Source organism: Patiria miniata, unplaced genomic scaffold (assembly GCF_015706575.1).
Source record: "Patiria miniata isolate m_02_andy unplaced genomic scaffold, ASM1570657v1 HiC_scaffold_1, whole genome shotgun sequence".
Taxonomy (NCBI): Eukaryota; Metazoa; Echinodermata; class Asteroidea; order Valvatida; family Asterinidae; genus Patiria; species Patiria miniata.
In genome coordinates, this window is record NW_024037047.1 from 26,031,938 (window position 1) to 26,055,291 (window position 23,354).

General features: G+C 45.0%; 2 protein-coding genes across 2 annotated transcripts; both read left to right on the plus strand.

Annotated features, from left to right (window-relative positions):
* Positions 1-4,289, plus strand: LOC119732338. The gene is made up of 3 exons (XM_038205799.1): positions 1-1,475; positions 1,889-3,568; positions 3,823-4,289. The coding sequence occupies exons 1-3, from the start codon at positions 1-3 to the stop codon at positions 4,265-4,267; spliced, it is 3,600 nt and encodes a 1,199-aa protein (XP_038061727.1). The 3' UTR covers positions 4,268-4,289.
* Positions 4,290-9,604: 5,315 nt separating this feature from the next.
* LOC119726762 lies at positions 9,605-13,910 on the plus strand. Its single transcript, XM_038198607.1, has 3 exons — positions 9,605-11,096; positions 11,510-13,189; positions 13,444-13,910. The coding sequence occupies exons 1-3, from the start codon at positions 9,622-9,624 to the stop codon at positions 13,886-13,888; spliced, it is 3,600 nt and encodes a 1,199-aa protein (XP_038054535.1). The 5' UTR covers positions 9,605-9,621; the 3' UTR covers positions 13,889-13,910.
* The last annotated feature ends 9,444 nt before the right edge of the window (positions 13,911-23,354 follow it).

A 23,354-nucleotide genomic window follows, 5' to 3' on the forward strand; every position in this document is an offset into this window, starting at 1 on the left:
ATGATGCCTTCGGTAACAAGAAGTATGAATCTCCTTCTGCTGAATTTTCTCATTTTTACCGCATGTTTGCAAAGCGGTGAGGGGCAATTTGTTATTACAAATACCACCTCTGGTCCCGTTATGGGAGTGAAAACACCCCTACCGCCTCTTACGGATCAACTCGTGACGCGGTACACCGCCATACCATACGCGGAACCGCCGACCGGGGAACGGCGATTTGCCAAGCCCGTACCGAAAGCTCCCTGGGACGACGTGCTGAACGCCACGGTGTACGGCCCCAGCTGCCCGCAACCTGGACTAAACATGGCTGACATGGATGAAGACTGTCTTCTGCTGAACGTGTATGTGCCTCATGATGCTGTGGCCTCGTTCGGACCTCTTCCTGTCATGATTTTCATACACGGGGGTGGTTTTACGTCCGGTCAAAGTATGACCTATGATGGAACAATCCTGGCGTTGCACGGGCAGGTCGTCGTGGTGAATATCAACTATCGTCTTGGACTCTTCGGCTTCCTCAGCACCGGTGACGACTCAGCACCCGGGAACTACGGACTCTGGGACCAACGCCTGGCTATCCAGTGGGTCAAAGACAACATCGCAAACTTTGGTGGCAATCCGGACCAAATCACTATCTTTGGTGTGTCTGCTGGTGGATGGAGCGTGACCTACCATATGATTTCACCACTGAACGACAGGACTCTTTTCCAGCGGGTGATTGCTGAAAGTGGGGTGGTGTTCCCTAACCTGGTCATCCCAGCCACTGTGGCTCAGTTTCAGGCTTTTAGCGTCGGCTCAATCCTCGGGTGTAACCCACCCGCCGTCAGTACATCTCGTGAGCTTATCAGCTGCCTCCGAGGGATGAGCATGGAGACTCTACTAACTCAAACTTACACCGTGCAAACGTCAGCAATAATCGACGGAGAGTTTCTTCCTACCGACATCAACACGCTCCTTGCCCATCCCCGTGTTGGACAGTACGATCTCATCATGGGCTTCAACGACCAAGATGGAAGTGTCTTCCTGAGTCAGGTAAATAAGAATTATACCAAGGAGGAGCTCAGAGCCGATATCCAATACTTCTTGTTGTCCTGCCAGTGTGAAAACTCGCAGGAAATCACCGATGCGGTTTTCGCCTACTACTTCGGCGGACACGATCTAGAAGACCCCGATGAAAATGTGCTGAGATACCTGGACGTTACCGGTGATCAGTTCTTCAAGGTTCCCAGTATCAACTTTCTAACTCGTCATGCTGAATCCGCGGCCAACACGAGCACATATTTTTACCAATTCACCTACGAGACGGGGAAGGAGTACCTACTTCCCCCAGAATGGTCGGGTTTGATCTCAGGGGCACCGCACGGACTGGACGTATTTTACGTCTTTGGTTCCATCAGCGCCTTTTATCCGAACGACCTGGATGCAGCCATCCTTTCCAACAGGACGATGGATTACTGGACCCAATTTGCACGATACGGGTGAGAAATGTTGTTTTAAATTTGATTTAAAGTAAAAGATAAATTAGTATTTACCAACATAAAAGTTTTGGATTGGATGTTGCTCACCGAATGCGTTTCATTATAAGTCATTTAAGATGACAGTGAAACGATCGATCAAAGAAAAAGGTGCAGTTTAAAGATGAACACAAACTTTACTTCACAGTAGTAAGGATGCAAACTAAGAAGTAAACACCCACAATATCACATCCAACATTTAATAGAAGGCAAATAACCCCAAATCGAACCCACAATCCACCAACAAATCTCAGATCTTGCCTTAACTCAGATATGGTGTAATATGGGACAAAGGTTTAACTGCTTTTCACCTGAGTCTATAATCTGTGAATTGAGGAAAAATACATTTTTCCCCCAATTCCTGTCTTCCTATGCAGGAATCCAAATGGAGCTGGCTTACCAGCCTTACCGGAGTGGCCAGAATTTGGAACAGAGAATGGATCTTACCTCATTCTTGACCCTGACTTGAAGACGGGACATCGCTTCAAACCAAACAAAGTAGCCTTCTGGAACGACTACATCCCAACCATAACCGAGCCTGCATCTTACAAGAAAACCTGCACCTACGAAGTACCTGTCAGAAGAGGAACGTCTCTAAAGTCAGACAATATGACGGTGCAGGTTACAAGCAAAGGCGGAGAAGTGCTTGGATCTGTCGTCGGGGCTTTGCGAATGGCCGACAAGGCGATGGGAGGGCTAGAGATCGCTGAATTCTTGGGAATTCCTTACGCAAAACCGCCACTCGGCGAACTCCGATTCAAGCCACCAGAAGACAAAGGAAAGTGGGGCGACGAACCGCTTCGAATTCCGGAGAAGCTACCGCCTGCCTGCCCACAGGACGTCACTCGAGATCCTTGGATGGTTCGTCTTGGGTTCAACCAAACTAGCGAGGACTGTCTGACTCTAAACATCTACGCACCAACTCAAGACCCCAACGACCCTGCTCTGCCGGTCTTGGTTTTCATTCACGGTGGGGACGCAAAATACGGCACATCCTCTGTCTACGATGCAACCCTACTTGCATCTCGGGTCAAAGCTGTCGTTGTTGTAATGAACTACCGTCTAGGGGCTCTTGGTTTCCTGTCGACAGAAAACGAAGCAGCTCCTGGTAATTACGGGTTGCATGACATCCTGGCTTCTCTCAAATGGGTCAACAAGTACATCGGAAGCTTTGGAGGCGATCCAGAGCGCGTCACAGTCCAAGGCTACGGCTCCGGTGCAGTTCTCGCCCATACGCTGACACTCTCTGAGACAGCGAAGGGCTTATTCAACAGAGCTGTTTTGATGAGCGCAACTGCTATATTCCCACCTGTCGATAATGCAGTACTTCCAAGTGTATCCGAGAGAGCTAAAACTCTGGCAAGCAAACTTGGATGTCCAACTGAGACCAGTGACATGATGGTCAGCTGTCTCCGTGACAAGCCCGCGGCCGACCTTGTGTCCATCACCATAAGTGCTCCATTTGGCCTAGCTTTCCCGATCGTTGTAGACGGTGATCTCATCACTGACAAACCTCTCGAGTTGCTGAAAGCAGGCCTTATCAACGACGTTGACATACTTGTTGGGTTGGCACAGGACGGATTTGCCGGGGTGGCATTTGCCTTCACCGGCCTTGATTGTCCAAGTACCGCCGAAGTCCAGAAGTATATAGAAACAGTGAGCACACTTTCTTTCACCAATGCTGATAAAACAGCTTTCGCTCTTGTGACGGAATATATCGGAAAGGGTGGACTCGATGATGATTGCCAGACACGTGGAAGTTTCAGACAGTTCATAAACGACTATCTGTCATACTGGAGCACATTGGAAGCTGCTAGACTCCACGCCGACGCCGGTCACTCTGTCTACTTCTACTCGTTTGATCTCAAACCACCTGCTCATCATTACAAGGGGCCACTTCCACCTCAGGTCGGACCAACGTTTGCAGATGATCTTCAGTTCCTGTTTGGAGATCCATACAGTCTTCTCGTGGATGAACTGCAGCTGTCTTACAGGTTGGAAGATAAGCGGTTCACCCTCGAGCTGATGGCATTCTTGAAAATGTTTACATACAATGGGTAAGATTACCAACCATCTTTCCAGAACTTGCAGGAAATTTCAGTAATATTTTGTACCTGACCAACTACCAACTGGTGAGGAAGAGTGAACTGAATCGTTGGACATGACGAAAATGTTATCATACAGTTGCTTGATTAAAACCTATCTTAAAGACCTTGTTCAAGTCCCGTATTAGCATTGGTGATTTTTTTCTTCAGACTCTCTGACAAATTCGCTGACGTACACATTTTGTATGGTTTTTTATTACATTTAGAGCTCCGGGGCCTTCGCTTTCTGGCGTAGAGTGGCCAGCATTCGACTCGGCCAACCTGACTTACATGTCACTCACCGACTGTCCCCAGGCCCTCTCGGGCAATGACAACAACTGGCAACATCTCCTTCGCTTCTGGGCAAGCTACCTACCGTCCATCACAGCACCTGCCCCTACTCCTCCGGAGCCTACCTCCTGCCCACCGGAGCCGGAACCTTGTACCGTCACTCTGGGTGGGTTGAGGCTTCCCCTTTCTGAGGCTAGTACCGTCATCGCAGCACTGATTGGAACGACCGTAGGAGTTGGGGTGTTGGCTATCATCTTTTTAGGGGTGTGTGTGGCAAATAAGGCCAAGGCAAATGGAGCAGAGAAGAGAAAGAGTTGGATGATGCCCGGGGTAGATCTGACCCACATAGAAACCACGCATGATGACGATCCCATATTTTAATCTGTCTTTATCATCATTAAAGGGGCACTAGGTCCTGAAATTCCCGAAAATTTCATGTTTTGGATTGTTCACTTATCCTATTCCAAACGTGTGGTTAAAAGGAAACCAACATAATGTCTTACCGTTCCCGAGAAAGGCGCAAAAATCCCCGGTTATTTACATCGGACACGACGGAATACGAATACGTTTTCGAATCGGTGTCGCTTTTGGACACTATAGGTCCTGGAACAGCCCAATTGGGCTACAAAACGCACTTTGAACGATACTATGTTAATCGGAAAGAACATTTAAAACTAGAATATAAACATCCACACAACTATCCTTTCAAAACTGGGTGTTTTTGTGTTATTCCTGTATTATGCATGTGAGAACAAATTTCGGGGTCCACTTTTGCGACCCCATAAATTCGAGCGGTTTGGATGCTAGTTGTGATTTCATTCGTAAAGTGTTCACCTGTTGTGGACGTTGCAGAACCCCCATTTTTTGGCATTGGTTATTGGTCACCGCTGTTCCCGAGCCTCTCAACGTGTATATCGTACACTGTATGAGAACGACACAAAAAACGTATTCGTACTCCGTCATTTCTGATGTAAACAAGCGGTTTTTTTTCGTCTTTTCTCGGGAACGATATGACATTAGGTTGGTTTCCTTCCAACCAGACGATTGAAATAGGATAAGTATCCAACACATGAAAGTTTCGAGGATTTCAGGACCTAGTGCCCCTTTAACCTATACATCTCTCTCATACTACGCCATCTTCGTAGGCAAATTACAACTGTGTATTCAGCCCCATCAGGTGCGTGTGCGCGCAGTGGACAAACTGTTCTAAACACACGCGCGTGTTGCTCGAATTTTTTTCGAAATACGGCCCGGCGCGGGCGCAGCGTAGCGCAGCTGATGCGTGTCACAAAAATTTGACGCTCAAAATACCATAGATATAGAATAAAAAGACTAGATCGCACAGCGTCCACACGCACCCATTCACTGTGCGATAAATCTCCGCCATTTTTATTGTCTCTCGTGGACGCGCAACAAACTAACGTGAAATAATGGAGCTAAATGTATCTTTCTTTCAGCAAGTGACCAAGCTCAACGCGCGCGAAGCTAGAAATGCGCACCGAGTATTTACGCAATGCGTACATGCACGCTTACACGTTGGTATGCCGCATGGGATATATCAGTTTAATTTCGGCACAATAAACCTGTTTTAAGACAACCAAAGATAAGTAGGCCATAGTCATAATAATAACCATTCATGTTCAAGAGATATTTATTGAAATAAACAACAAGAGTAGACTGGTGTTTCACATTATGGGAACGGTGTTTCTTATCTATGCTCTTGTGTTTTTATTAGCATTGAAGGTCTCAAGTAAAGTACATAACAGAAGTAAACTCGCATTGTGCGCGTCAACGGCGTTGCGTTCGTCACGGTCTAGCGCGCAATTTGTATCTTTACCCCAGCACGTGACCCTCCATGCAAGGCTGCGCGTATACACGCGCATCCGATCTAGTATACAAATATTGCGTGGAATGGGAGGAATATTATCGCAAGGTAAAATCTGGACTTTTCCATTTCACGAGGCGAAGCCGAGTGAACTGGAAAAGTCCAGATTTTACTGAGCGATAATATTCCTCCCATTTCACAATTTAAAGCCACCCAATATTTGTTTTATATAACTGACATATAGATCCTTGTCATTTGATATATTTGAACTTTTTTTCAATACAAAACAGGAGTTGAATGTATTTCTCTCTTCCAAACCACCCTTTCACGAAAATGTTTGAACCTAACGCTGTAGCGCTGGCTCTTTGGAACAATACGCGCTACGCGCAACGCTGAACGCGCACACCAGCATGCATTTGCACACAAATACCGCGTCATGATCCTAACTGTTGAATAGTATTTCCCATTCCCCATGGGCGGATAGTACTTTTTGATCCGCGGCATGAATGGGAGCAATAACGATTGCCACATGATGTGAGTAACACCAATCAAATGACAAGGATCTGTATGTCGGTCGGTTAATCTTTTTTATTCTATATCTATGCAAAATACCGATGCACGTTACAATCATAGACATATAATAAAACCTAGACACGACATTTCCTATTGCGCGTGTGAGCAAAATGCTGCGCGTATAGAAGGATGTTAATTACGCGAACGCTCATTTTTGGCGCGCCAATGGTGAAAGCGGTCGCACTGCGCGTTATTTGGAATCGTTTGGTCCCGTACGCATGTGGGTAAAAACAACTAAGTGGTGCACAAGTGCGTTGGCACCGCTGGCCTGAACATACGTGGTATGTGTATGAAGTATGTGCGTAAATCGAAGTCACATGGCCACATGATAATTCGCGCATCGCCCAGGCCGCGTCATGCAGCCCGTTTCTCACAGAATTCACAACGTAAACGCAGATAATGTCGTGTCTAGGTATAATTATATGTCTATGGTTATAATCTGTAGGAAGTGACGTCATTGAGTGAGACCTATCCGGTTCGTTAGCGTGACGTCACCTCCAGCACTTTCTGTATAACTGGAACCAGATGTTAACGCGGCTCGAGCGTTTGCAGCCATTGGGTGCTAGTAATCAGTGGTGCGCGCGCGTGTATGACCTTTTTACTTACGAGCCGGATAGACTGAATATCCAACCTCGTTCCCCATGGGTACGATCTTGCTGCGCCATGTTGTTTTCCATTATGCCTTGCGGGAGTGTAAGGAACGCGCACGCGCCCATGGAGTCAAGGCTGCTGAATATCCTTTGGATTTTAATCGCTTAGTAAATCATAACAAAAGGCGATAGATAGTGTGAATTTAGAGCTGTATCTAGTGTTAAGCATGTCTTCAATTAAAACATTCTAGAAGCAAAATGATAACTAATCAATTGATTTTAGTTTGATTTCAAGGATTTGTCTGCAACATTGTACATTCACATATATAATTATTGTGGCGAAATAGTTTTTATAATCTTGTGTATGACCATTGCGTAAGATGTATAGCCCGTAACCTAAAAAGTGTCATATTTGATTTTGCTAGAAACGTTTCCTTGGTTTCGGGAGGTCGTTGCGTCAGTCACGTGGTTCATTTAATACGAGTCTGGATGAGTGACGTCATTTTCTGAAGCGTGTCGGTCTTCGGGACCTCTCCACAGAGGGCGTGACATTAATTGTGCGCTTGTACAGCGCCAGAGGCTGTCTTACAAGTATCTCAAGTATAATCATAACGCGTGTATAAAAATAGTTTTTGGCCCTATATTTGCTTCAAGAAAATAAATCAAACGACAAAGAAAATATCATGGGAATAAAAGAAAACATTGTACCTTCTGAATCAATGATTTTCGAGTTGACAATAAGAAAGCCATTTTGAACAGAAAGAAGACACATCCCCTACCATCACTGACACTTTTAACTTACCAAATAAAGAGTATATTTCTATGTTTTGACCCTGCTAAAAACTAAACATTGGTGCCTTGGCATTAGGCCAACATTTCTAACTTTGAATATATTTTAAGGTCATGAACCTTCAGTTCTCGCAGCTCTTTTTAGCAATGAATAGTATGTGTCTTAAATCGACCATTTGCTTCATTTTACAATTATAATTGTTTTTATGTATACATTATCGAACCGTTTATTGATTACAGTTAGAGTAGTTCAGAACCGTAGGCCCCAAAAGAGAGGGTTGCGACATGAGGGGTACCGATTTTGGACGATATTTGTGGTCCAAGAAAACTTCTGTCATGAGACTCTGGGGTTTTTGTAATGGCATTGTCAACATTAGTGACAGAGATACCAGTGATTGTGCACAATGTCACACGAGCTGTTGGACCTATAACGCATGACGCGCCTAAATGTGTAGGCCTACGTTGTCGCAACTCTTTCTGTGTACGGCTCTGGGTGTTACAAGGGTGACTACATCCTTCAACTAAAGCTATCCCGCCGTCCTTCAATATGCTCCTATTGACTTCTTTTTTTAAGTCACTCGCATTACTAAAAAGAATAGTTGATGAACTTTAATATCGTGTATTAAACGATCATACGCTGTCTATCTGTCTGTCTGATGTATGTGCGTTAAGTTTTGTTTTGTAAAAAAGTGTATGAAAGGCGTTGCAGGGCTAGGTTTAGGTAGTTGATTGCTTGATTCTCCAATGATTAGGATAATTCCTAAGGCCCCTTGATCAGGATTGAATGACACGACGGATGATGATGATTACAGGCATGATCATAGTACTTCATGACTGTCTCCGATCACCAATTACTAGTCTGTGTCCTATGGTCGGATCTACTTAGCATTAAACGATTCAAGGGCAAAATCCCCAATGGAAAAATTTGTTGCTCCACCCACACTCCGACTCCACCCACATTCAGGGACTTCATCACACATTTCGACTCGACCCGCATTCCGACTCGACCCACGTTCCAACTCCACATTTCTATTGCAGCTCCCCATTTCCATTTCCCTGTGTATTCCATTGGCCCTACTTCCACCGGCCTACTGTTCCTGTCCACCGGGCAAAGGGGCGCACCTGGTGCTGTGACCCACCACTTGAGGGATAGGGCACCATCGAGGCGGCACGCTACCGAACAAACCACCTAGACGAAGGAGAGCTACAATCCTGGCCAAATCTCGCTGGGCCCACAACCCCCCGGCCCCCGTTCAATGTTGTCTCTCATTGCGCGGTGTGTGCTCCATCAGCTGGAGAGAACAACATTGACCAGGGGAGCGGGGGAGTGGGCGACCGTGGCAGGCTCAGGAAGTGTCCAAACCATTTTGGCCGGGATTGAAGTATACGACACGTCACAATTTGTTGCAAAAAGGAAAACTGTTCAATTATAACAGACAAAATAACAGTTTATATAAAAAAAACATTGTAAACTTCTCCAATCGTGGATCCTGCTTAGTGCTTCTCCTATAAAATTGTTTAAGACACTTGAACTTTGTTGGGGAGGATCGGATCACTCATTTGTTTAGTCCAAGATAATAAATCGTGTACATTTGCACAATCGTGGGCCGTATTATATACGCGACAGATCGACATCAGCTCACGGTCAGCACGCACTTGACACGTAAACAAAAACACTTGATATCAGATTCAAAGGCAACATCTCAATAATGGGGTGCCAGGTTCGTGCAGTAATAAATAAACCACAATTCAACAATCATATCGGCAAGAGTATTTCTTATAAAATCAAAGCAAATATGGGTTTGGTTGAGGGTCATCGTTTTCAATAGACACGTCACTCGGCAGTCAGAATTGTTTTGTGGGTCAATTAGATATATTGCACCACACACTAACTGAATTGCATTTAATCATAGATGTCTACATAGAGAACATCATTGTGGTCATTTTTCCTGGCAAACATGATGCCTTCGGTAACAAGAAGTATGAATCTCCTTCTGCTGAATTTTCTCATTTTTACCGCATGTTTGCAAAGCGGTGAGGGGCAATTTGTTATTACAAATACCACCTCTGGTCCCGTTATGGGAGTGAAAACACCATTACCGCCTCTTACGGATCAACTCGTGACGCGGTACACCGCCATACCGTACGCTGAACCGCCGACCGGGGAACGGCGATTTGCCAAGCCCGTACCGAAGGGTCCCTGGGAGGACGTGCTGAACGCCACGGTGTACGGCCCCAGCTGTCCGCAACCTGGACTAAACATGGCTGACATGGATGAAGACTGTCTTCTGCTGAACGTGTATGTGCCTCATGATGCTGTGGCCTCGTCCGGCCCTCTTCCTGTCATGATTTTCATACACGGGGGTGGTTTTACGTCCGGTCAAAGTATGACCTATGATGGAACAATCCTGGCGTTGCACGGGCAGGTCGTCGTGGTGAATATCAACTATCGTCTTGGACTCTTCGGCTTCCTCAGCACCGGCGACGACTCAGCACCCGGGAACTACGGACTCTGGGACCAACGCCTGGCTATCCAGTGGGTCAAAGACAACATCGCAAACTTTGGTGGTGATCCGGACCAAATTACCATCTTTGGCGAGTCTGCCGGTGGGTGGAGCGTGACCTACCAGATGATCACACCACTCAACGACAGGACTCTTTTCCAGCGGGTGATTGCTGAAAGTGGGGTGGTGTTCCCTAACCTGGTCATCCCGGCCACCGTGGCTCGGTTTCAGGCTTTTAACGTCGGCTCAATCCTCGGGTGTAACCTACCCGTCGTCAGTACATCTCGTGAGCTTATCAGCTGCCTCCGAGGGATGAGCATGGAGACTCTACTAACTCAAACTTACACCGTGCAAACGTCAGCAATAATCGACGGAGAGTTTCTTCCTACCGACATCAACACGCTCCTTGCCCATCCCCGTGTTGGACAGTACGATCTCATCATGGGCTTCAACGACCAAGATGGAAGTGTCTTCCTGAGTCAGGTAAATAAAAATTATACCAAGGAGGAGCTCAGAGCCGATATCCAATACTTCTTGTTGTCCTGCCAGTGTGAAAACTCGCAGGAAATCACCGATGCGGTTTTCGCCTACTACTTCGGCGGACACGATCTAGAAGACCCCGATGAAAATGTGCTGAGATACCTGGACGTTACCGGGGATCAGTTCTTCAAGGTTCCCAGTATCAACTTTCTAACTCGTCATGCTGAATCCGCGGCCAACACGAGCACATATTTTTACCAATTCACATACGAGACAGGGAAGGAGTACCTACTTCCCCCAGAATGGTCGGGTTTGATCTCAGGGGCACCGCACGGACTGGACGTATTTTACGTCTTTGGTTCCATCAGCGCCTTTTATCCGAACGACCTGGATGCAGCCATCCTTTCCAACAGGACGATGGATTACTGGACCCAATTTGCACGATACGGGTGAGAAATGTTGTTTTAAATTTGATTTAAAGTAAAAGATAAATTAGTATTTACCAACATAAAAGTTTTGGATTGGATGTTGCTCACCGAATGCGTTTCATTATAAGTCATTTAAGATGACAGTGAAACGATCGATCAAAGAAAAAGGTGCAGTTTAAAGATGAACACAAACTTTACTTCACAGTAGTAAGGATGCAAACTAAGAAGTAAACACCCACAATATCACATCCAACATTTAATAGAAGGCAAATAACCCCAAATCGAACCCACAATCCACCAACAAATCTCAGACCTTGCCTTAACTCAGATATGGTGTAATATGGGACAAAGGTTTAACTGCTTTTCACCTGAGTCTATAATCTGTGAATTGAGGAAAAATACATTTTTTCCCCAATTCCTGTCTTCCTATGCAGGAATCCAAATGGAGCTGGCTTACCAGCCTTACCGGAGTGGCCAGAATTTGGAACAGAGAATGGATCTTACCTCATTCTTGACCCTGACTTGAAGACGGGACATCGCTTCAAACCAAACAAAGTAGCCTTCTGGAACGACTACATCCCAACCATAACCGAGCCTGCATCTTACAAGAAAACCTGCACATACGAAGTACCTGTCAGAAGAGGAACGTCTCTAAAGTCAGACAATATGACGGTGCAGGTTACAAGCAAAGGCGGAGAAGTGCTTGGATCTGTCGTCGGGGCTTTGCGAATGGCCGACAAGGCGATGGGAGGGCTAGAGATCGCTGAATTCTTGGGAATTCCTTACGCAAAACCGCCACTCGGCGAACTCCGATTCAAGCCACCAGAAGACAAAGGAAAGTGGGGCGACGAACCGCTTCGAATTCCGGAGAAGCTACCGCCTGCCTGCCCACAGGACGTCACTCGAGATCCTTGGATGGTTCGTCTTGGGTTCAACCAAACTAGCGAGGACTGTCTGACTCTAAACATCTACGCACCAACTCAAGACCCCAACGACCCTGCTCTGCCGGTCTTGGTTTTCATTCACGGTGGGGACGCAAAATACGGCACATCCTCTGTCTACGATGCAACCCTACTTGCATCTCGGGTCAAAGCTGTCGTTGTTGTAATGAACTACCGTCTAGGGGCTCTTGGTTTCCTGTCGACAGAAAACGAAGCAGCTCCTGGTAATTACGGGTTGCATGACATCCTGGCTTCTCTCAAATGGGTCAACAAGTACATCGGAAGCTTTGGAGGCGATCCAGAGCGCGTCACAGTCCAAGGCTACGGCTCCGGTGCAGTTCTCGCCCATACGCTGACACTCTCTGAGACAGCGAAGGGCTTATTCAACAGAGCTGTTTTGATGAGCGCAACTGCTATATTCCCACCTGTCGATAATGCAGTACTTCCAAGTGTATCCGAGAGAGCTAAAACTCTGGCAAGCAAACTTGGATGTCCAACTGAGACCAGTGACATAATGGTCAGCTGTCTCCGTGACAAGCCCGCGGCCGACCTTGTGTCCATCACCATAAGTGCTCCATTTGGCCTAGCTTTCCCGACCGTCGTAGACGGTGATCTCATCACTGACAAACCTCTCGAGTTGCTGAAAGCAGGCCTTATCAACGACGTTGACATACTTGTTGGGTTGGCACAGGACGGATTTGCCGGGGTGGCATTTGCCTTCACCGGCCTTGATTGTCCAAGTACCGCCGAAGTCCAGAAGTATATAGAAACAGTGAGCACACTTTCTTTCACCAATGCTGATAAAACAGCTTTCGCTCTTGTGACGGAATATATCGGAAAGGGTGGACTCGATGATGATTGCCAGACACGTGGAAGTTTCAGACAGTTCATAAACGACTATCTGTCATACTGGAGCACATTGGAAGCTGCTAGACTCCACGCCGACGCCGGTCACTCTGTCTACTTCTACTCGTTTGATCTCAAACCACCTGCTCATCATTACAAGGGGCCACTTCCACCTCAGGTCGGACCAACGTTTGCAGATGATCTTCAGTTCCTGTTTGGAGATCCATACAGTCTTCTCGTGGATGAACTGCAGCTGTCTTACAGGTTGGAAGATAAGCGGTTCACCCTCGAGCTGATGGCATTCTTGAAAATGTTTACATACAATGGGTAAGATTACCAACCATCTTTCCAGAACTTGCAGGAAATTTCAGTAATATTTTGTACCTGACCAACTACCAACTGGTGAGGAAGAGTGAACTGAATCGTTGGACATGACGAAAATGTTATCATACAGTTGCTTGATTAAAACCTATCTTAAAGACCTTGTTCAAGTCCCGTATTAGCATTGGTGATTTTTTTCTTCAGACTCTCTGACAAATTCGCTGACGTACACATTTTGTATTGTTTTTTATTACATTTAGAGCTCCGGGGCCTTCGCTTTCTGGCGTGGAGTGGCCAGCATTCGACTCGGCCAACCTGACTTACATGTCACTCACCGACTGTCCCCAGGCCCTCTCGGGCAATGACAACAACTGGCAACATCTCCTTCGCTTCTGGGCAAGCTACCTACCGTCCATCACAGCACCTGCCCCTACTCCTCCGGAGCCTACCCCCTGCCCACCGGACCCGGAACCTTGTACCGTCAGTCTGGGTGGGTTGAGGCTTCCCCTTTCTGAGGCTAGTACCGTCATCGCAGCACTGATTGGAACGACCGTAGGAGTTGGGGTGTTAGCAATCATCTTTTTAGGGGTGTGTGTGGCAAATAAGGCCAAGGCAAATGGAGCAGAGAAGAGAAAGAGTTGGATGATGCCCGGGGTAGATCTGACCCACATAGAAACCACGCATGATGACGATCCCATATTTTAATCTGTCTTTATCATCATTAAAGGGGCACTAGGTCCTGAAATTCCCGAAAATTTCATGTTTTGGATTGTTCACTTATCCTATTCCAAACGTGTGGTTAAAAGGAAACCAACATAAAGACTTACCGTTCCCGGGAAAGGCGCAAAAATCCCCGGTTATTTACATCGGACACGACGGAATACGAATACGTTTTCGAATCGGTGTCGCTTTTGGACACTATAGGTCCTGGAACAGCCCAATTGGGCTACAAAACGCACTTTGAACGAGACTATGTTAATCGGAAAGAACATTTAAAACAAGAATATAAACATCCACACAACTATCCTTTCAAAACTGGGTGTTTTTGTGTTATTCCTGTATTATGCATGTGAGAACAAATTTCGGGGTCCACTTTTGCGACCCCATAAATTCGAGCGGTTTGGATGCTAGTTGTGATTTCATTCGTAAAGTGTTCACCTGTTGCGGACGTTGAAGAACCCCCATTTTTTGGCATTGGTTATTGGTCACCGCTTTTTCCGAGCCTCCCAACGTGTATATCGTACACTGTATGAGAACGACATGATGTGAGTTACACCAATCAAATGACAAGGATCTGTATGTCGGTCGGTTAATCTTTTTATTCTATATCTATGCAAAATACCGATGCACGTTACAATCATAGACATCTATACTACAATTCAAGGAATCTCTGTCTGTCTGTCCGTCTGTCCGTCTGTCTGTCTGTCTGTCCGCCGATTATCTCCAGAACCGGGCACCGTATGGAGTTGAAAATCGGCGGGTGTGTTGCTCGGGACAACCGAATGTGCAGTGCCAAGTTTGAAGTGGTTTGGACCAGCGGTTCTCGAAAAAGCTGCAAAAAAGCAGTATTTTCGGAGGCAAACGCGCCAGAATATAGCCTAGAACTCCGCGCACTGATTTTTTTTTCAATTGTTTACGTCATGTTAAAGCAAGAGCGCGCGTGCTTAATATGACGCAACAATGGAAAAAAGGACGGGCACATCATGGGGTTCTTTTCAATTGTTTACGTCATGTTCGAGCTAACGCGCGTGCTCAGTATGACGCAAATAGTGCAAAAAGGACGGGCACATTGTAGGGCTATAGCACTGCAACCATGTCTTCGTACGTACATATACGAGAGTGGCATGCACGGGCACATGCATTTTGTGGTCAACTGAGCAACCATCACTGCACTGTATGTAGGCGGTCGACTGAGCGACTCTAATACAATATGGTATCGCCCTACAACTACGCCCTACAGTTGTTGGGCGATACCATATTGTCCAGTAGGGGTAAATATCAGTGCCAGGGGGGTGACGACATTTTGTGCGTTTAACTTGCGAGTGTGCGTTCACACCATTGAATAATGTGCGTTGTTACACGAGCTGCAGTTCTCAACTGCCCCTTCCGAACACGCACATTTTCGACTGGCCTCAGAAAAGCAGTATTTTCTGAGGCAAACGCGCCAGAATATAGCCTAGAACATAACACCACGCACAGCCGTTCTGTTCAATTGTTTACGTCTTGTAAAGCTAAACCGCGCGTGCTCAATATGACGCAAACAATTCAAAAAGGACGGGCACGCGCACGTGCATTGTAGGGCGATACCATTGTCCAGTATGGGTGAATAGCACTGCGTACCATATGTTTCCGTTTACTGCACGGGCACATGCATTTTGCAGTCGATTGAACCACTATTGTAGGCGGTGGATTGAGCAACCTTACTCACGTAGGTGAGTAGCTGCACGGGCGTATGGGTGAATATCAGTGCCGGGGATGGCCTGGCGACATGTACAAAGTGCGCTCTATGAGTGTGAGTTTTACCTGTGAAAACAACACAAATTGAATCGTGTGCGTTGTTTGCATGATATGAGCATTTTGAAATTGCCCCTAACGAACAGGTGCATTTTTTTTGACGTACATGTACGTGAGTGGCATGCACGGGCACAGGCACGGGCACATGCATTTTGTAATCTACTGAACAGCCATCACTGCACTGTATGTAGGCGGTCGACTGAGCAACTCTTACTGTAGGGTGATACCATATTATCCAGTAGGGGTAAATATCAGCGCCAGGGCAAGACGACATTGTGTGCGTTTAACCTGCGAGTGTTCGTTCAACCTGTGGAAGCACCATTGAATAATGTGCGTTGTTTCCATGAGCTGAACTGCCCCTTCCGAACAGGCACGTTTTCAACTGGCCCTGCACTAGTCTATACTACAATTCAAGGAATCTCTGTCTGTCTGTCTGTCTGTCTGTCTGTCTGTCTGTCCGCCGATTATCTCCAGAACCGGGCACCGTATGAAGTTGAAAATCGGCGGGTGTACTGCTCGGGACAACCGAATGTGCAGTGCCAAGTTTAAAGTGGTTTGGACCAGCGGTTCTCGAAAAAGCTGCAAAAAAGCAGCAGTTTTTTAGACTTAACGTGGCAGATTACATACCTAGAACACGCGCAGGGATTTTCAATTGTTTACGTCATGTTTGAGCAAAAGCGCGCGTGCTTAATATGACGCAACAACGAAAAAAGGACGGGCACATCATTGGGATCTTTTCAATTGTTTACGTCATGTTCGAGCTATAGCGCGCGTGCTCAATATGACGCAAACAGTGCAAAAAGGACGGTCACATTGTAGAGCGATAGATAGCACTGCACACCGTCTTCGTACGTACATATGTAGGTGAGTGGCATGCACGGGCACATGCATTTTGTAGTCAACTGAGCAACCATCACTGCACTGTATGTAGGCGGTCGACTGAGCAAGTCTAATACAATATGGTATCGCCCTACAACTACGCCCTACAGTTGTAGGGCGATACCATATTGTCCAGTAGGGGTAAATATCAGTGCCGGGGGGGGGGGGGGGTGACGACATTTTTGTGCGTTTAACTTGCGAGTGTGCGTTCACACCATTGAATAATGTGCGTTGTTTGCAAGAGCTGCAGTTCTCAACTGCCCCTTCCGAACACGCACATTTTCGACTGGCCCTGCACTAGTCTTACTATAATTCCAGGAATCTCTGTCTGTCTGTCCGTCGATTATCTTCAGAACCGGGCACCGTATGAAGTTAAAAATCGGCGGGTATATTTTTCGGGACAACAGAATATGCAGTGCAAAGTTTGAAGTTTGGACCAGCGGTTCTCGAAAAAGCTGAAAAAAGCAGTATTTTCTGAGGCAAACGTGGCAGTATATAGCTTAGAACATAACACCCGCACGCACTGCCGTTCTTTTCAATTGTTTTTACGTCATGTTTAAGCTAAAGCGCGCGTGCTCAATATGACGCAAACAATGCAAAAAGGACGGGCACGCGCACGTGCATTGCAGGGCGATACATTGTCCAGTATGGGTGAATACTAATGGATCAATGGGTGAATACATTGATCTCCATATACACAGACTGGATAGGACATCGCGCCGTGTTTGTGCACGAATGCGCGGCCGAACAATGGCGGCGCGTTTACTGTCAGACGGGTAAACGCGCATTGTGCTTTCACTTTGTTTACTTTGGAAAATGGATTGTTTAGTGAAATTTTTCTTACAGGAGGGAGTTCAAGCGCTCCTCCAAAACAATCTTAAAAAAAAACCCTGAACGATGAAGAGTTACCCTCCAAACAGCTTTTCCACACTTTCTTGATATACACTTTCTTATTATGCATTTTTGAAATTCAAGAACCCCCCATTTCCTTTTCCCTTATTTTTTTTAAATCCCTTCTCCTCCCAAAAATGATTGTAAGTAAATTGCCATTTCATTTTTGGCACATTGGTCATTAGAGCACACTGAATTACTCCATCAACGAAATGAATAATTGTATTAATAATATGCTGAAATGACATCATATTTTTTAACTGAACACTCACACGAGAAATTGTATGAAGATTCATTCAAATGATTGATATATTTATTAAAAAACCTGAACATGAACCAATTACAATCTAAAAGGTAAAAAAACTTTAATTTTACAAAGTAATCAGTAAAAACTTCTTCCCGTCCCTAGATTGATCAGGGAATGACATCGTTTACCTCTTTGTGATATTGTGTGAAAGGAGATGAATCACAAACCAAAATAGTACTATACTAATTTTGTCAAAGAATAATTCAAGCTACGCACGGTCTTGCAATTAAATGTTAAGCTATACTTCTGAAAATAAATATAATTACTTGTAAGTGTAATGGGAATCGTTTTTGTGAGCGAATATGACGGTGTTTATGGCTATAGCTAGTAATCTTATATAACGGCGTACACAACATAATTTCAAACCGTAAAAGTACTCATTGCTTTCTTCACCATACAAACTGTCAATAATGTGACAGTCATCTTGGGAGCTTATAAAAATACTTGCGTTGAACTCCACAACTTCTTTCCAAAACCAAAATCAATCAATGTTAACAGTTCCACATCGTAAAAATTGATTAAGTCAAACGCTCAGATGCCTATCACATCGCATGTTCCATTCAGTGGATGATACAGTCGATTCCATCCCTCCGTGAAGTTCTCCATTTTCGTCCGGCTCGGTCCTGCAGCTGGTGGTTTTTGCTATATGGCTTTGCTGAAGTTCTTTGTTTGATATGAAGGTCAATCGGCCAGTTGTGCAGTAAGTTATGTTACCCAGCTGTCATGTGGTAACGTTATTTCTATTGGGTAAAGACAAAAGAGAACACTGTTGTAAGTACGTCTGGTCACTTTGCCAAAATATGTGAAAGTGTTTATTCAAACATCATAATAAACAAACAATGTACAAGAAAAAGGTTAAGTCAGTTTCCTAAATAACAACACTTTAAATCAGTATGGCCAAAACTATCAAACTTTAGGAGAACCATCACTTTAAAACTAATGGCCAACTACATGTACTATCTAACCTATAGGGGAAACTTAACTTAATAATCTCATGGCCACAACTACCAGAACTCTTATCTGCCATGTCTTAAAGATAAACACATTACTCAGGCTGGCCAGCACCCTTGTTGCTATAGCAACAGACTTTCCACTGTATGGCTCAACTCCAGCCAAGTCAATGGCCTGGGGCATACTACTGCTCCCCCAGTGCTACCCTTACTGTGTGACAGGTGGTCTTTCCATTCTACACACACAAGTCAGTCATTGTTCTAGCTAGCCTAATTAGTATTCACTCTCCACAACGTGGCAAGGCCATGCTTCAGCTTATCTATATACACTCAGTGCTTGCAATGGAAGTTTCCTTGGCTACATGGTGAAACTTACATTCAATGTTAAAATCCACAAACACAGTTTACTAAAACATACATGGTCCAGTTTCTTGAATAAATGAAATACAAATTATCAACTCCACAAACATTCACCAAACTTTCCTCAAATCCAGGAAACTTAGTGAAACTTTCCATGAATAACTGAAGTGAATAACTAAAGTAAAGTTGCTAAAAACTAATCAAACTTATATCATCTTAAATCTCATCCAAAGTTACAAAAAGTGAATAAACAAACAATAATGGAAATATCTAAGCATCATAAAACAAAGTTCAATCTTGTCAATCTCTAGATAACTTGGCAAAAGAGTAAACTTGACAAATTCAAAGAACAATTTACCTTCAACCAACTGATCAACTCAAGTCATTGATTGTATACTCCAAGTAAATGAAAATGTGAACAACAGAAATAATGGAACCTAGATGTGAATAAAAAGAAAGAAACATTTGTACATACCTATTGGGCAAAGACAAAAGAGAGCACTGTTGTAAGTACGTCTGGTCACTTTGCCAAAATATGTGAAAGTGACCAGGCACACTCACATGCACTCTGTGTTGTCTTTGGCCAATTCCAATTTTTTATGGGGGTGTTACTTTCTACAAAAACTTCACTCTGGGTTTTACTACAGAGGGGTTCTACAGTTAGCATAAACCATCTCCTCGGTTTCTCTTTATAAAGAAAAGAATAGAAACATTTCGGTAGGCGTTAAGCCAAGGCAGACATAATTCAATCAGATTTTGCATAAAGTTATTCGAATAAACTATCTTAAACAAGTCAACTTTTGTTCATTGCCATTGCCGGGTCAATCATACATGCACGTTTAGGCCTATGTCTTTTAAAGAAAAATGATGCCGACCACTGAGCACTCATGACAGGCCTAGATCGCATGGAATTTGAACAGAATATCTCGCTAGCTACCACACAGGCCCGTCCCCTCAAACTCAGAGCGACATAATTTGCTTTGTCATTCCCATGTTCATATTCCTCCATGCCATGCCATGTTGACTTGTATAGGCCTCGTTAAAAAAACAACTTACTTGCGAATAATTGTCCTATTCTTCAACGCTCCTTACTTGCCGACTCCAGCAATCCAATGCTGCGCACACCTTGATTATACTCCTCGTCGATTTTGATCAATTTAGATCTCTGTTTCTTTTATTCTTTCAAAAATGACAAAGAAACCGAAGAAAACCCAACTTCTTTTTTTAATCCTCCGTTCGAAAGTGTACACAACTCGAATGCGAAATTGTGTTCTTTACCCTTTTCAAAAAACGCGCGCGCGGACGCACGTTCGTACGCGATGTCCTATCCAGTCTGTGTATATGGAGATCAATGGGTGAATAGCACTGCGTACCATGTTTTCGTATGTACACGGGCACATTATTTTTGCCGTCGACTGAGCGACCATTGTAGGTGGTCGAACTTCAAACTTGGCAAAAATGTTGACGTAAGTGTGCGTTCAACCTGTGAAACCAACACCATTGAATCGCGTGCGTTGTTTGCACGAGCAGTTCTCCAAAACTCTGCAATGATGCAACCTATACCAGCGGCAAAGCAATTTGCGTTTCCCGAATATGCACATTTTAGACGGGCACTGCATTAGTATAATAAAACCTAGACACGACATTTGCTATAGACCGCTTGCAGATGCGTTCGATAATCGACGCGCGAAGGCGCGCGACGCCATGTTGTGGGACAAGCGCATATCTATCCATGTACATTTTGTCCCACAACATGGCGTTGCGCACCTTCGCGCGTCAGTTATCGAACGCGTCGGCAAGCGGTCTATTGCGCCTGTGAGCAAAATGCTGCGCGTATAGAATGATGTTAATTACGCGAACGCTCATTTTTGGCGCGACGCGTCACGCCAATGGTGAAAGCGGTCGCACTGCGCGTTATTTGGAATCGTTTGGTCCCGTACGCATGTGGGTAAAAACAACTAAGTGGTGCACAAGTGCGTTGGCACCGCTGGCCTGAACATACGTGGTATGTGTATGAAGTATGTGCGTAAATCGAAGTCACATGGCCACATGATAATTCGCGCATCGCCCAGGCCGCGTCATGCAGCCCGTTTCTCACAGAATTCACAACGTAAAAGCAGATAATGTCGTGTCTAGGTTTAATTATATGTCTATGGCTATAATCTGTAGGAAGTGACGTCATTGAGTGAGACCTATCCGGTTCGTTGGTGTGACGTCACCTCCAGCACTTTCTGCACAACTGGAACCAGATGTTAACGCAATCCCGCCGTCCTGCACTATGTTCCTATTGACTTCTTTTTCTAAGTCACTCGCAATACTAGAAAGAATAGTTGATGAACTTTAATATCGTGTATTAAACGATCATACGCTGCGTATTTTACGCAGTCGGATTTGAATGATTTTAATTTTATTACTTGTGTGTATTTTGTTGTGATTTACCTTTTTATTGTATTCATGAACGTATAGAGCTCACTCAATGACGGCAATCTCTGTGGGGGGACTGCGACTGCGTATTTTACGCAGTCGGATTTGAATGATTTTAATATTTATTACTTGTGTGTATTTTGTTGTGATTTACCTTTTTATTGTATCTTTTACACGATGTAATTCTCTGTAATTTTAATATGTAACTATTTTTAATGTGTGTAAATTAAACTGCAATTCGGCCTTATGGCCGTGAAAGTTTAATAAAATAAACCATTAATAATAATAATAATAATTAATAATAGTACTTGATGACTGTCTCCGATCACCAATTACTAGTCTGTGTCATATGGTCAGATCTACTTAGCATTAAACGATTCAAGGGCAAAATCCCCCAGGGAAAAATAAGTTACTCCACCCACACTCCGACTCCACCCACATTCCGACTTCATCACACATTCCGACTCGACCCGCATTCAGGCGCGGTTCTAGAACCAATATTTTTTGGGGGGGGGCTATAGCACGGTGGATCCAGAATTTTTTCAGGGAGGCGTGCTGAAATGTTGACCGGTTATTTTTTCCAGACACTTAGGCCTCCGAAAATCAAAAGGGGGGTGGGGGGGGGGAGGGGGGGGGGGGGGGGCTCATGCCATATTTTCAATGGGGAGCGCCAATAAAATCCTAAAATCATAAACACTATATTAACTAATGCACCCTTATCACGGCTATTTCTTCTTTAGGGGGAGACCGTTCGCATGTACATCACAATCCTTCTTTTTGCTAATGCAATTTTTTTTTTACGGAATTTATTTTTTGGGGGGGGGGGGGGGCTAGACAAAATTTGGGGGGGGGGGGCTACAGCCCCCCCCCTAGCCCCCCGTAGAACCGCGCCTGCCCGCATTCCGACTCGACCCACGTTCCAACTCCACATTTCTATTGCGGCTCCCCATTCCCATTTCCCTGTGTATTCCATTGGCCCTACTTCCACCGGCCTACTGTTCCTGCCCACCGGGCAAAGGGGCGCACCTGGTGCTGTGACCCACCACTTGAGGGATAGGGCACCATCGAGGCGGCACGCTACCGAACAAACCACCTAGACGAAGGAGAGCTACAATCCTGGCCAAATCTCGCTGGGCCCACAACCCCCCCCCCCCCGGCCCCCGTTCAATGTTGTCTCTCATTGCGCGGTGTGTGCTCCATCAGCTGGAGAGAAAAACATTGACCGGGGGAGCGGGGGAGTGGGTGACCTTGGCAGGCTCAGGAAGTGTCCCAACCATTTTGGCCGAGATTGTAGTATACGACACGTCACAATTTGTTGCAAAAAGGAAAACTGTTCAATTATAACAGAAAAATAGCAGTTTATATAAAAAAAAACATTGTAAACTTCTCCAATCGTGGATCCTGCTTAGTGCTTCTCCTATATAATTGTTTAAGACACTTGAACTTTGTTGGGGAGGATCGGATCACTCATTTGTTTAGTCCAAGATAATAAATCGTGTACATTTGCACAATCGTGGGCCGTATTATTTATGCGACAGATCGACATCAGCTCACGGTCAGCACGCACTTGACACGTAAACAAAAACACTTGATATCAGATTCAAAGGCAACATCTCAATAATGGGGTGCCAGGTTCGTGCAGTGATAAATAAACCACAATTCAACAATCATATCGGCAAGAGTATTTCTTATAAAATCAAAGCAAATATGGGTTTGGTTGAGGGTCATCGTTTTCAATAGACACGTCACTCGGCAGTCAGAATTGTTTTGTGGGTCAAGTAGATATATTGCACCACACACTAACTGAATTGCATTTAATCATAGATGTCTACATAGAGAACATCAT

Bases quoted from the DNA above. Each gene is read 5' to 3' on its own strand.
- LOC119732338 (XM_038205799.1), top strand. From the start codon at position 1: ATGATGCCTTCGGTAACAAGAAGTATGAATCTCCTTCTGCTGAATTTT. The intron at 1,476-1,888 runs GTGAGAAATGTT...CTTCCTATGCAG, and splicing joins ACCCAATTTGCACGATACGG to GAATCCAAATGGAGCTGGCT. The intron at 3,569-3,822 runs GTAAGATTACCA...TATTACATTTAG, and splicing joins AAAATGTTTACATACAATGG to AGCTCCGGGGCCTTCGCTTT.
- LOC119726762 (XM_038198607.1), top strand. From the start codon at position 9,622: ATGATGCCTTCGGTAACAAGAAGTATGAATCTCCTTCTGCTGAATTTT. The intron at 11,097-11,509 runs GTGAGAAATGTT...CTTCCTATGCAG, and splicing joins ACCCAATTTGCACGATACGG to GAATCCAAATGGAGCTGGCT. The intron at 13,190-13,443 runs GTAAGATTACCA...TATTACATTTAG, and splicing joins AAAATGTTTACATACAATGG to AGCTCCGGGGCCTTCGCTTT.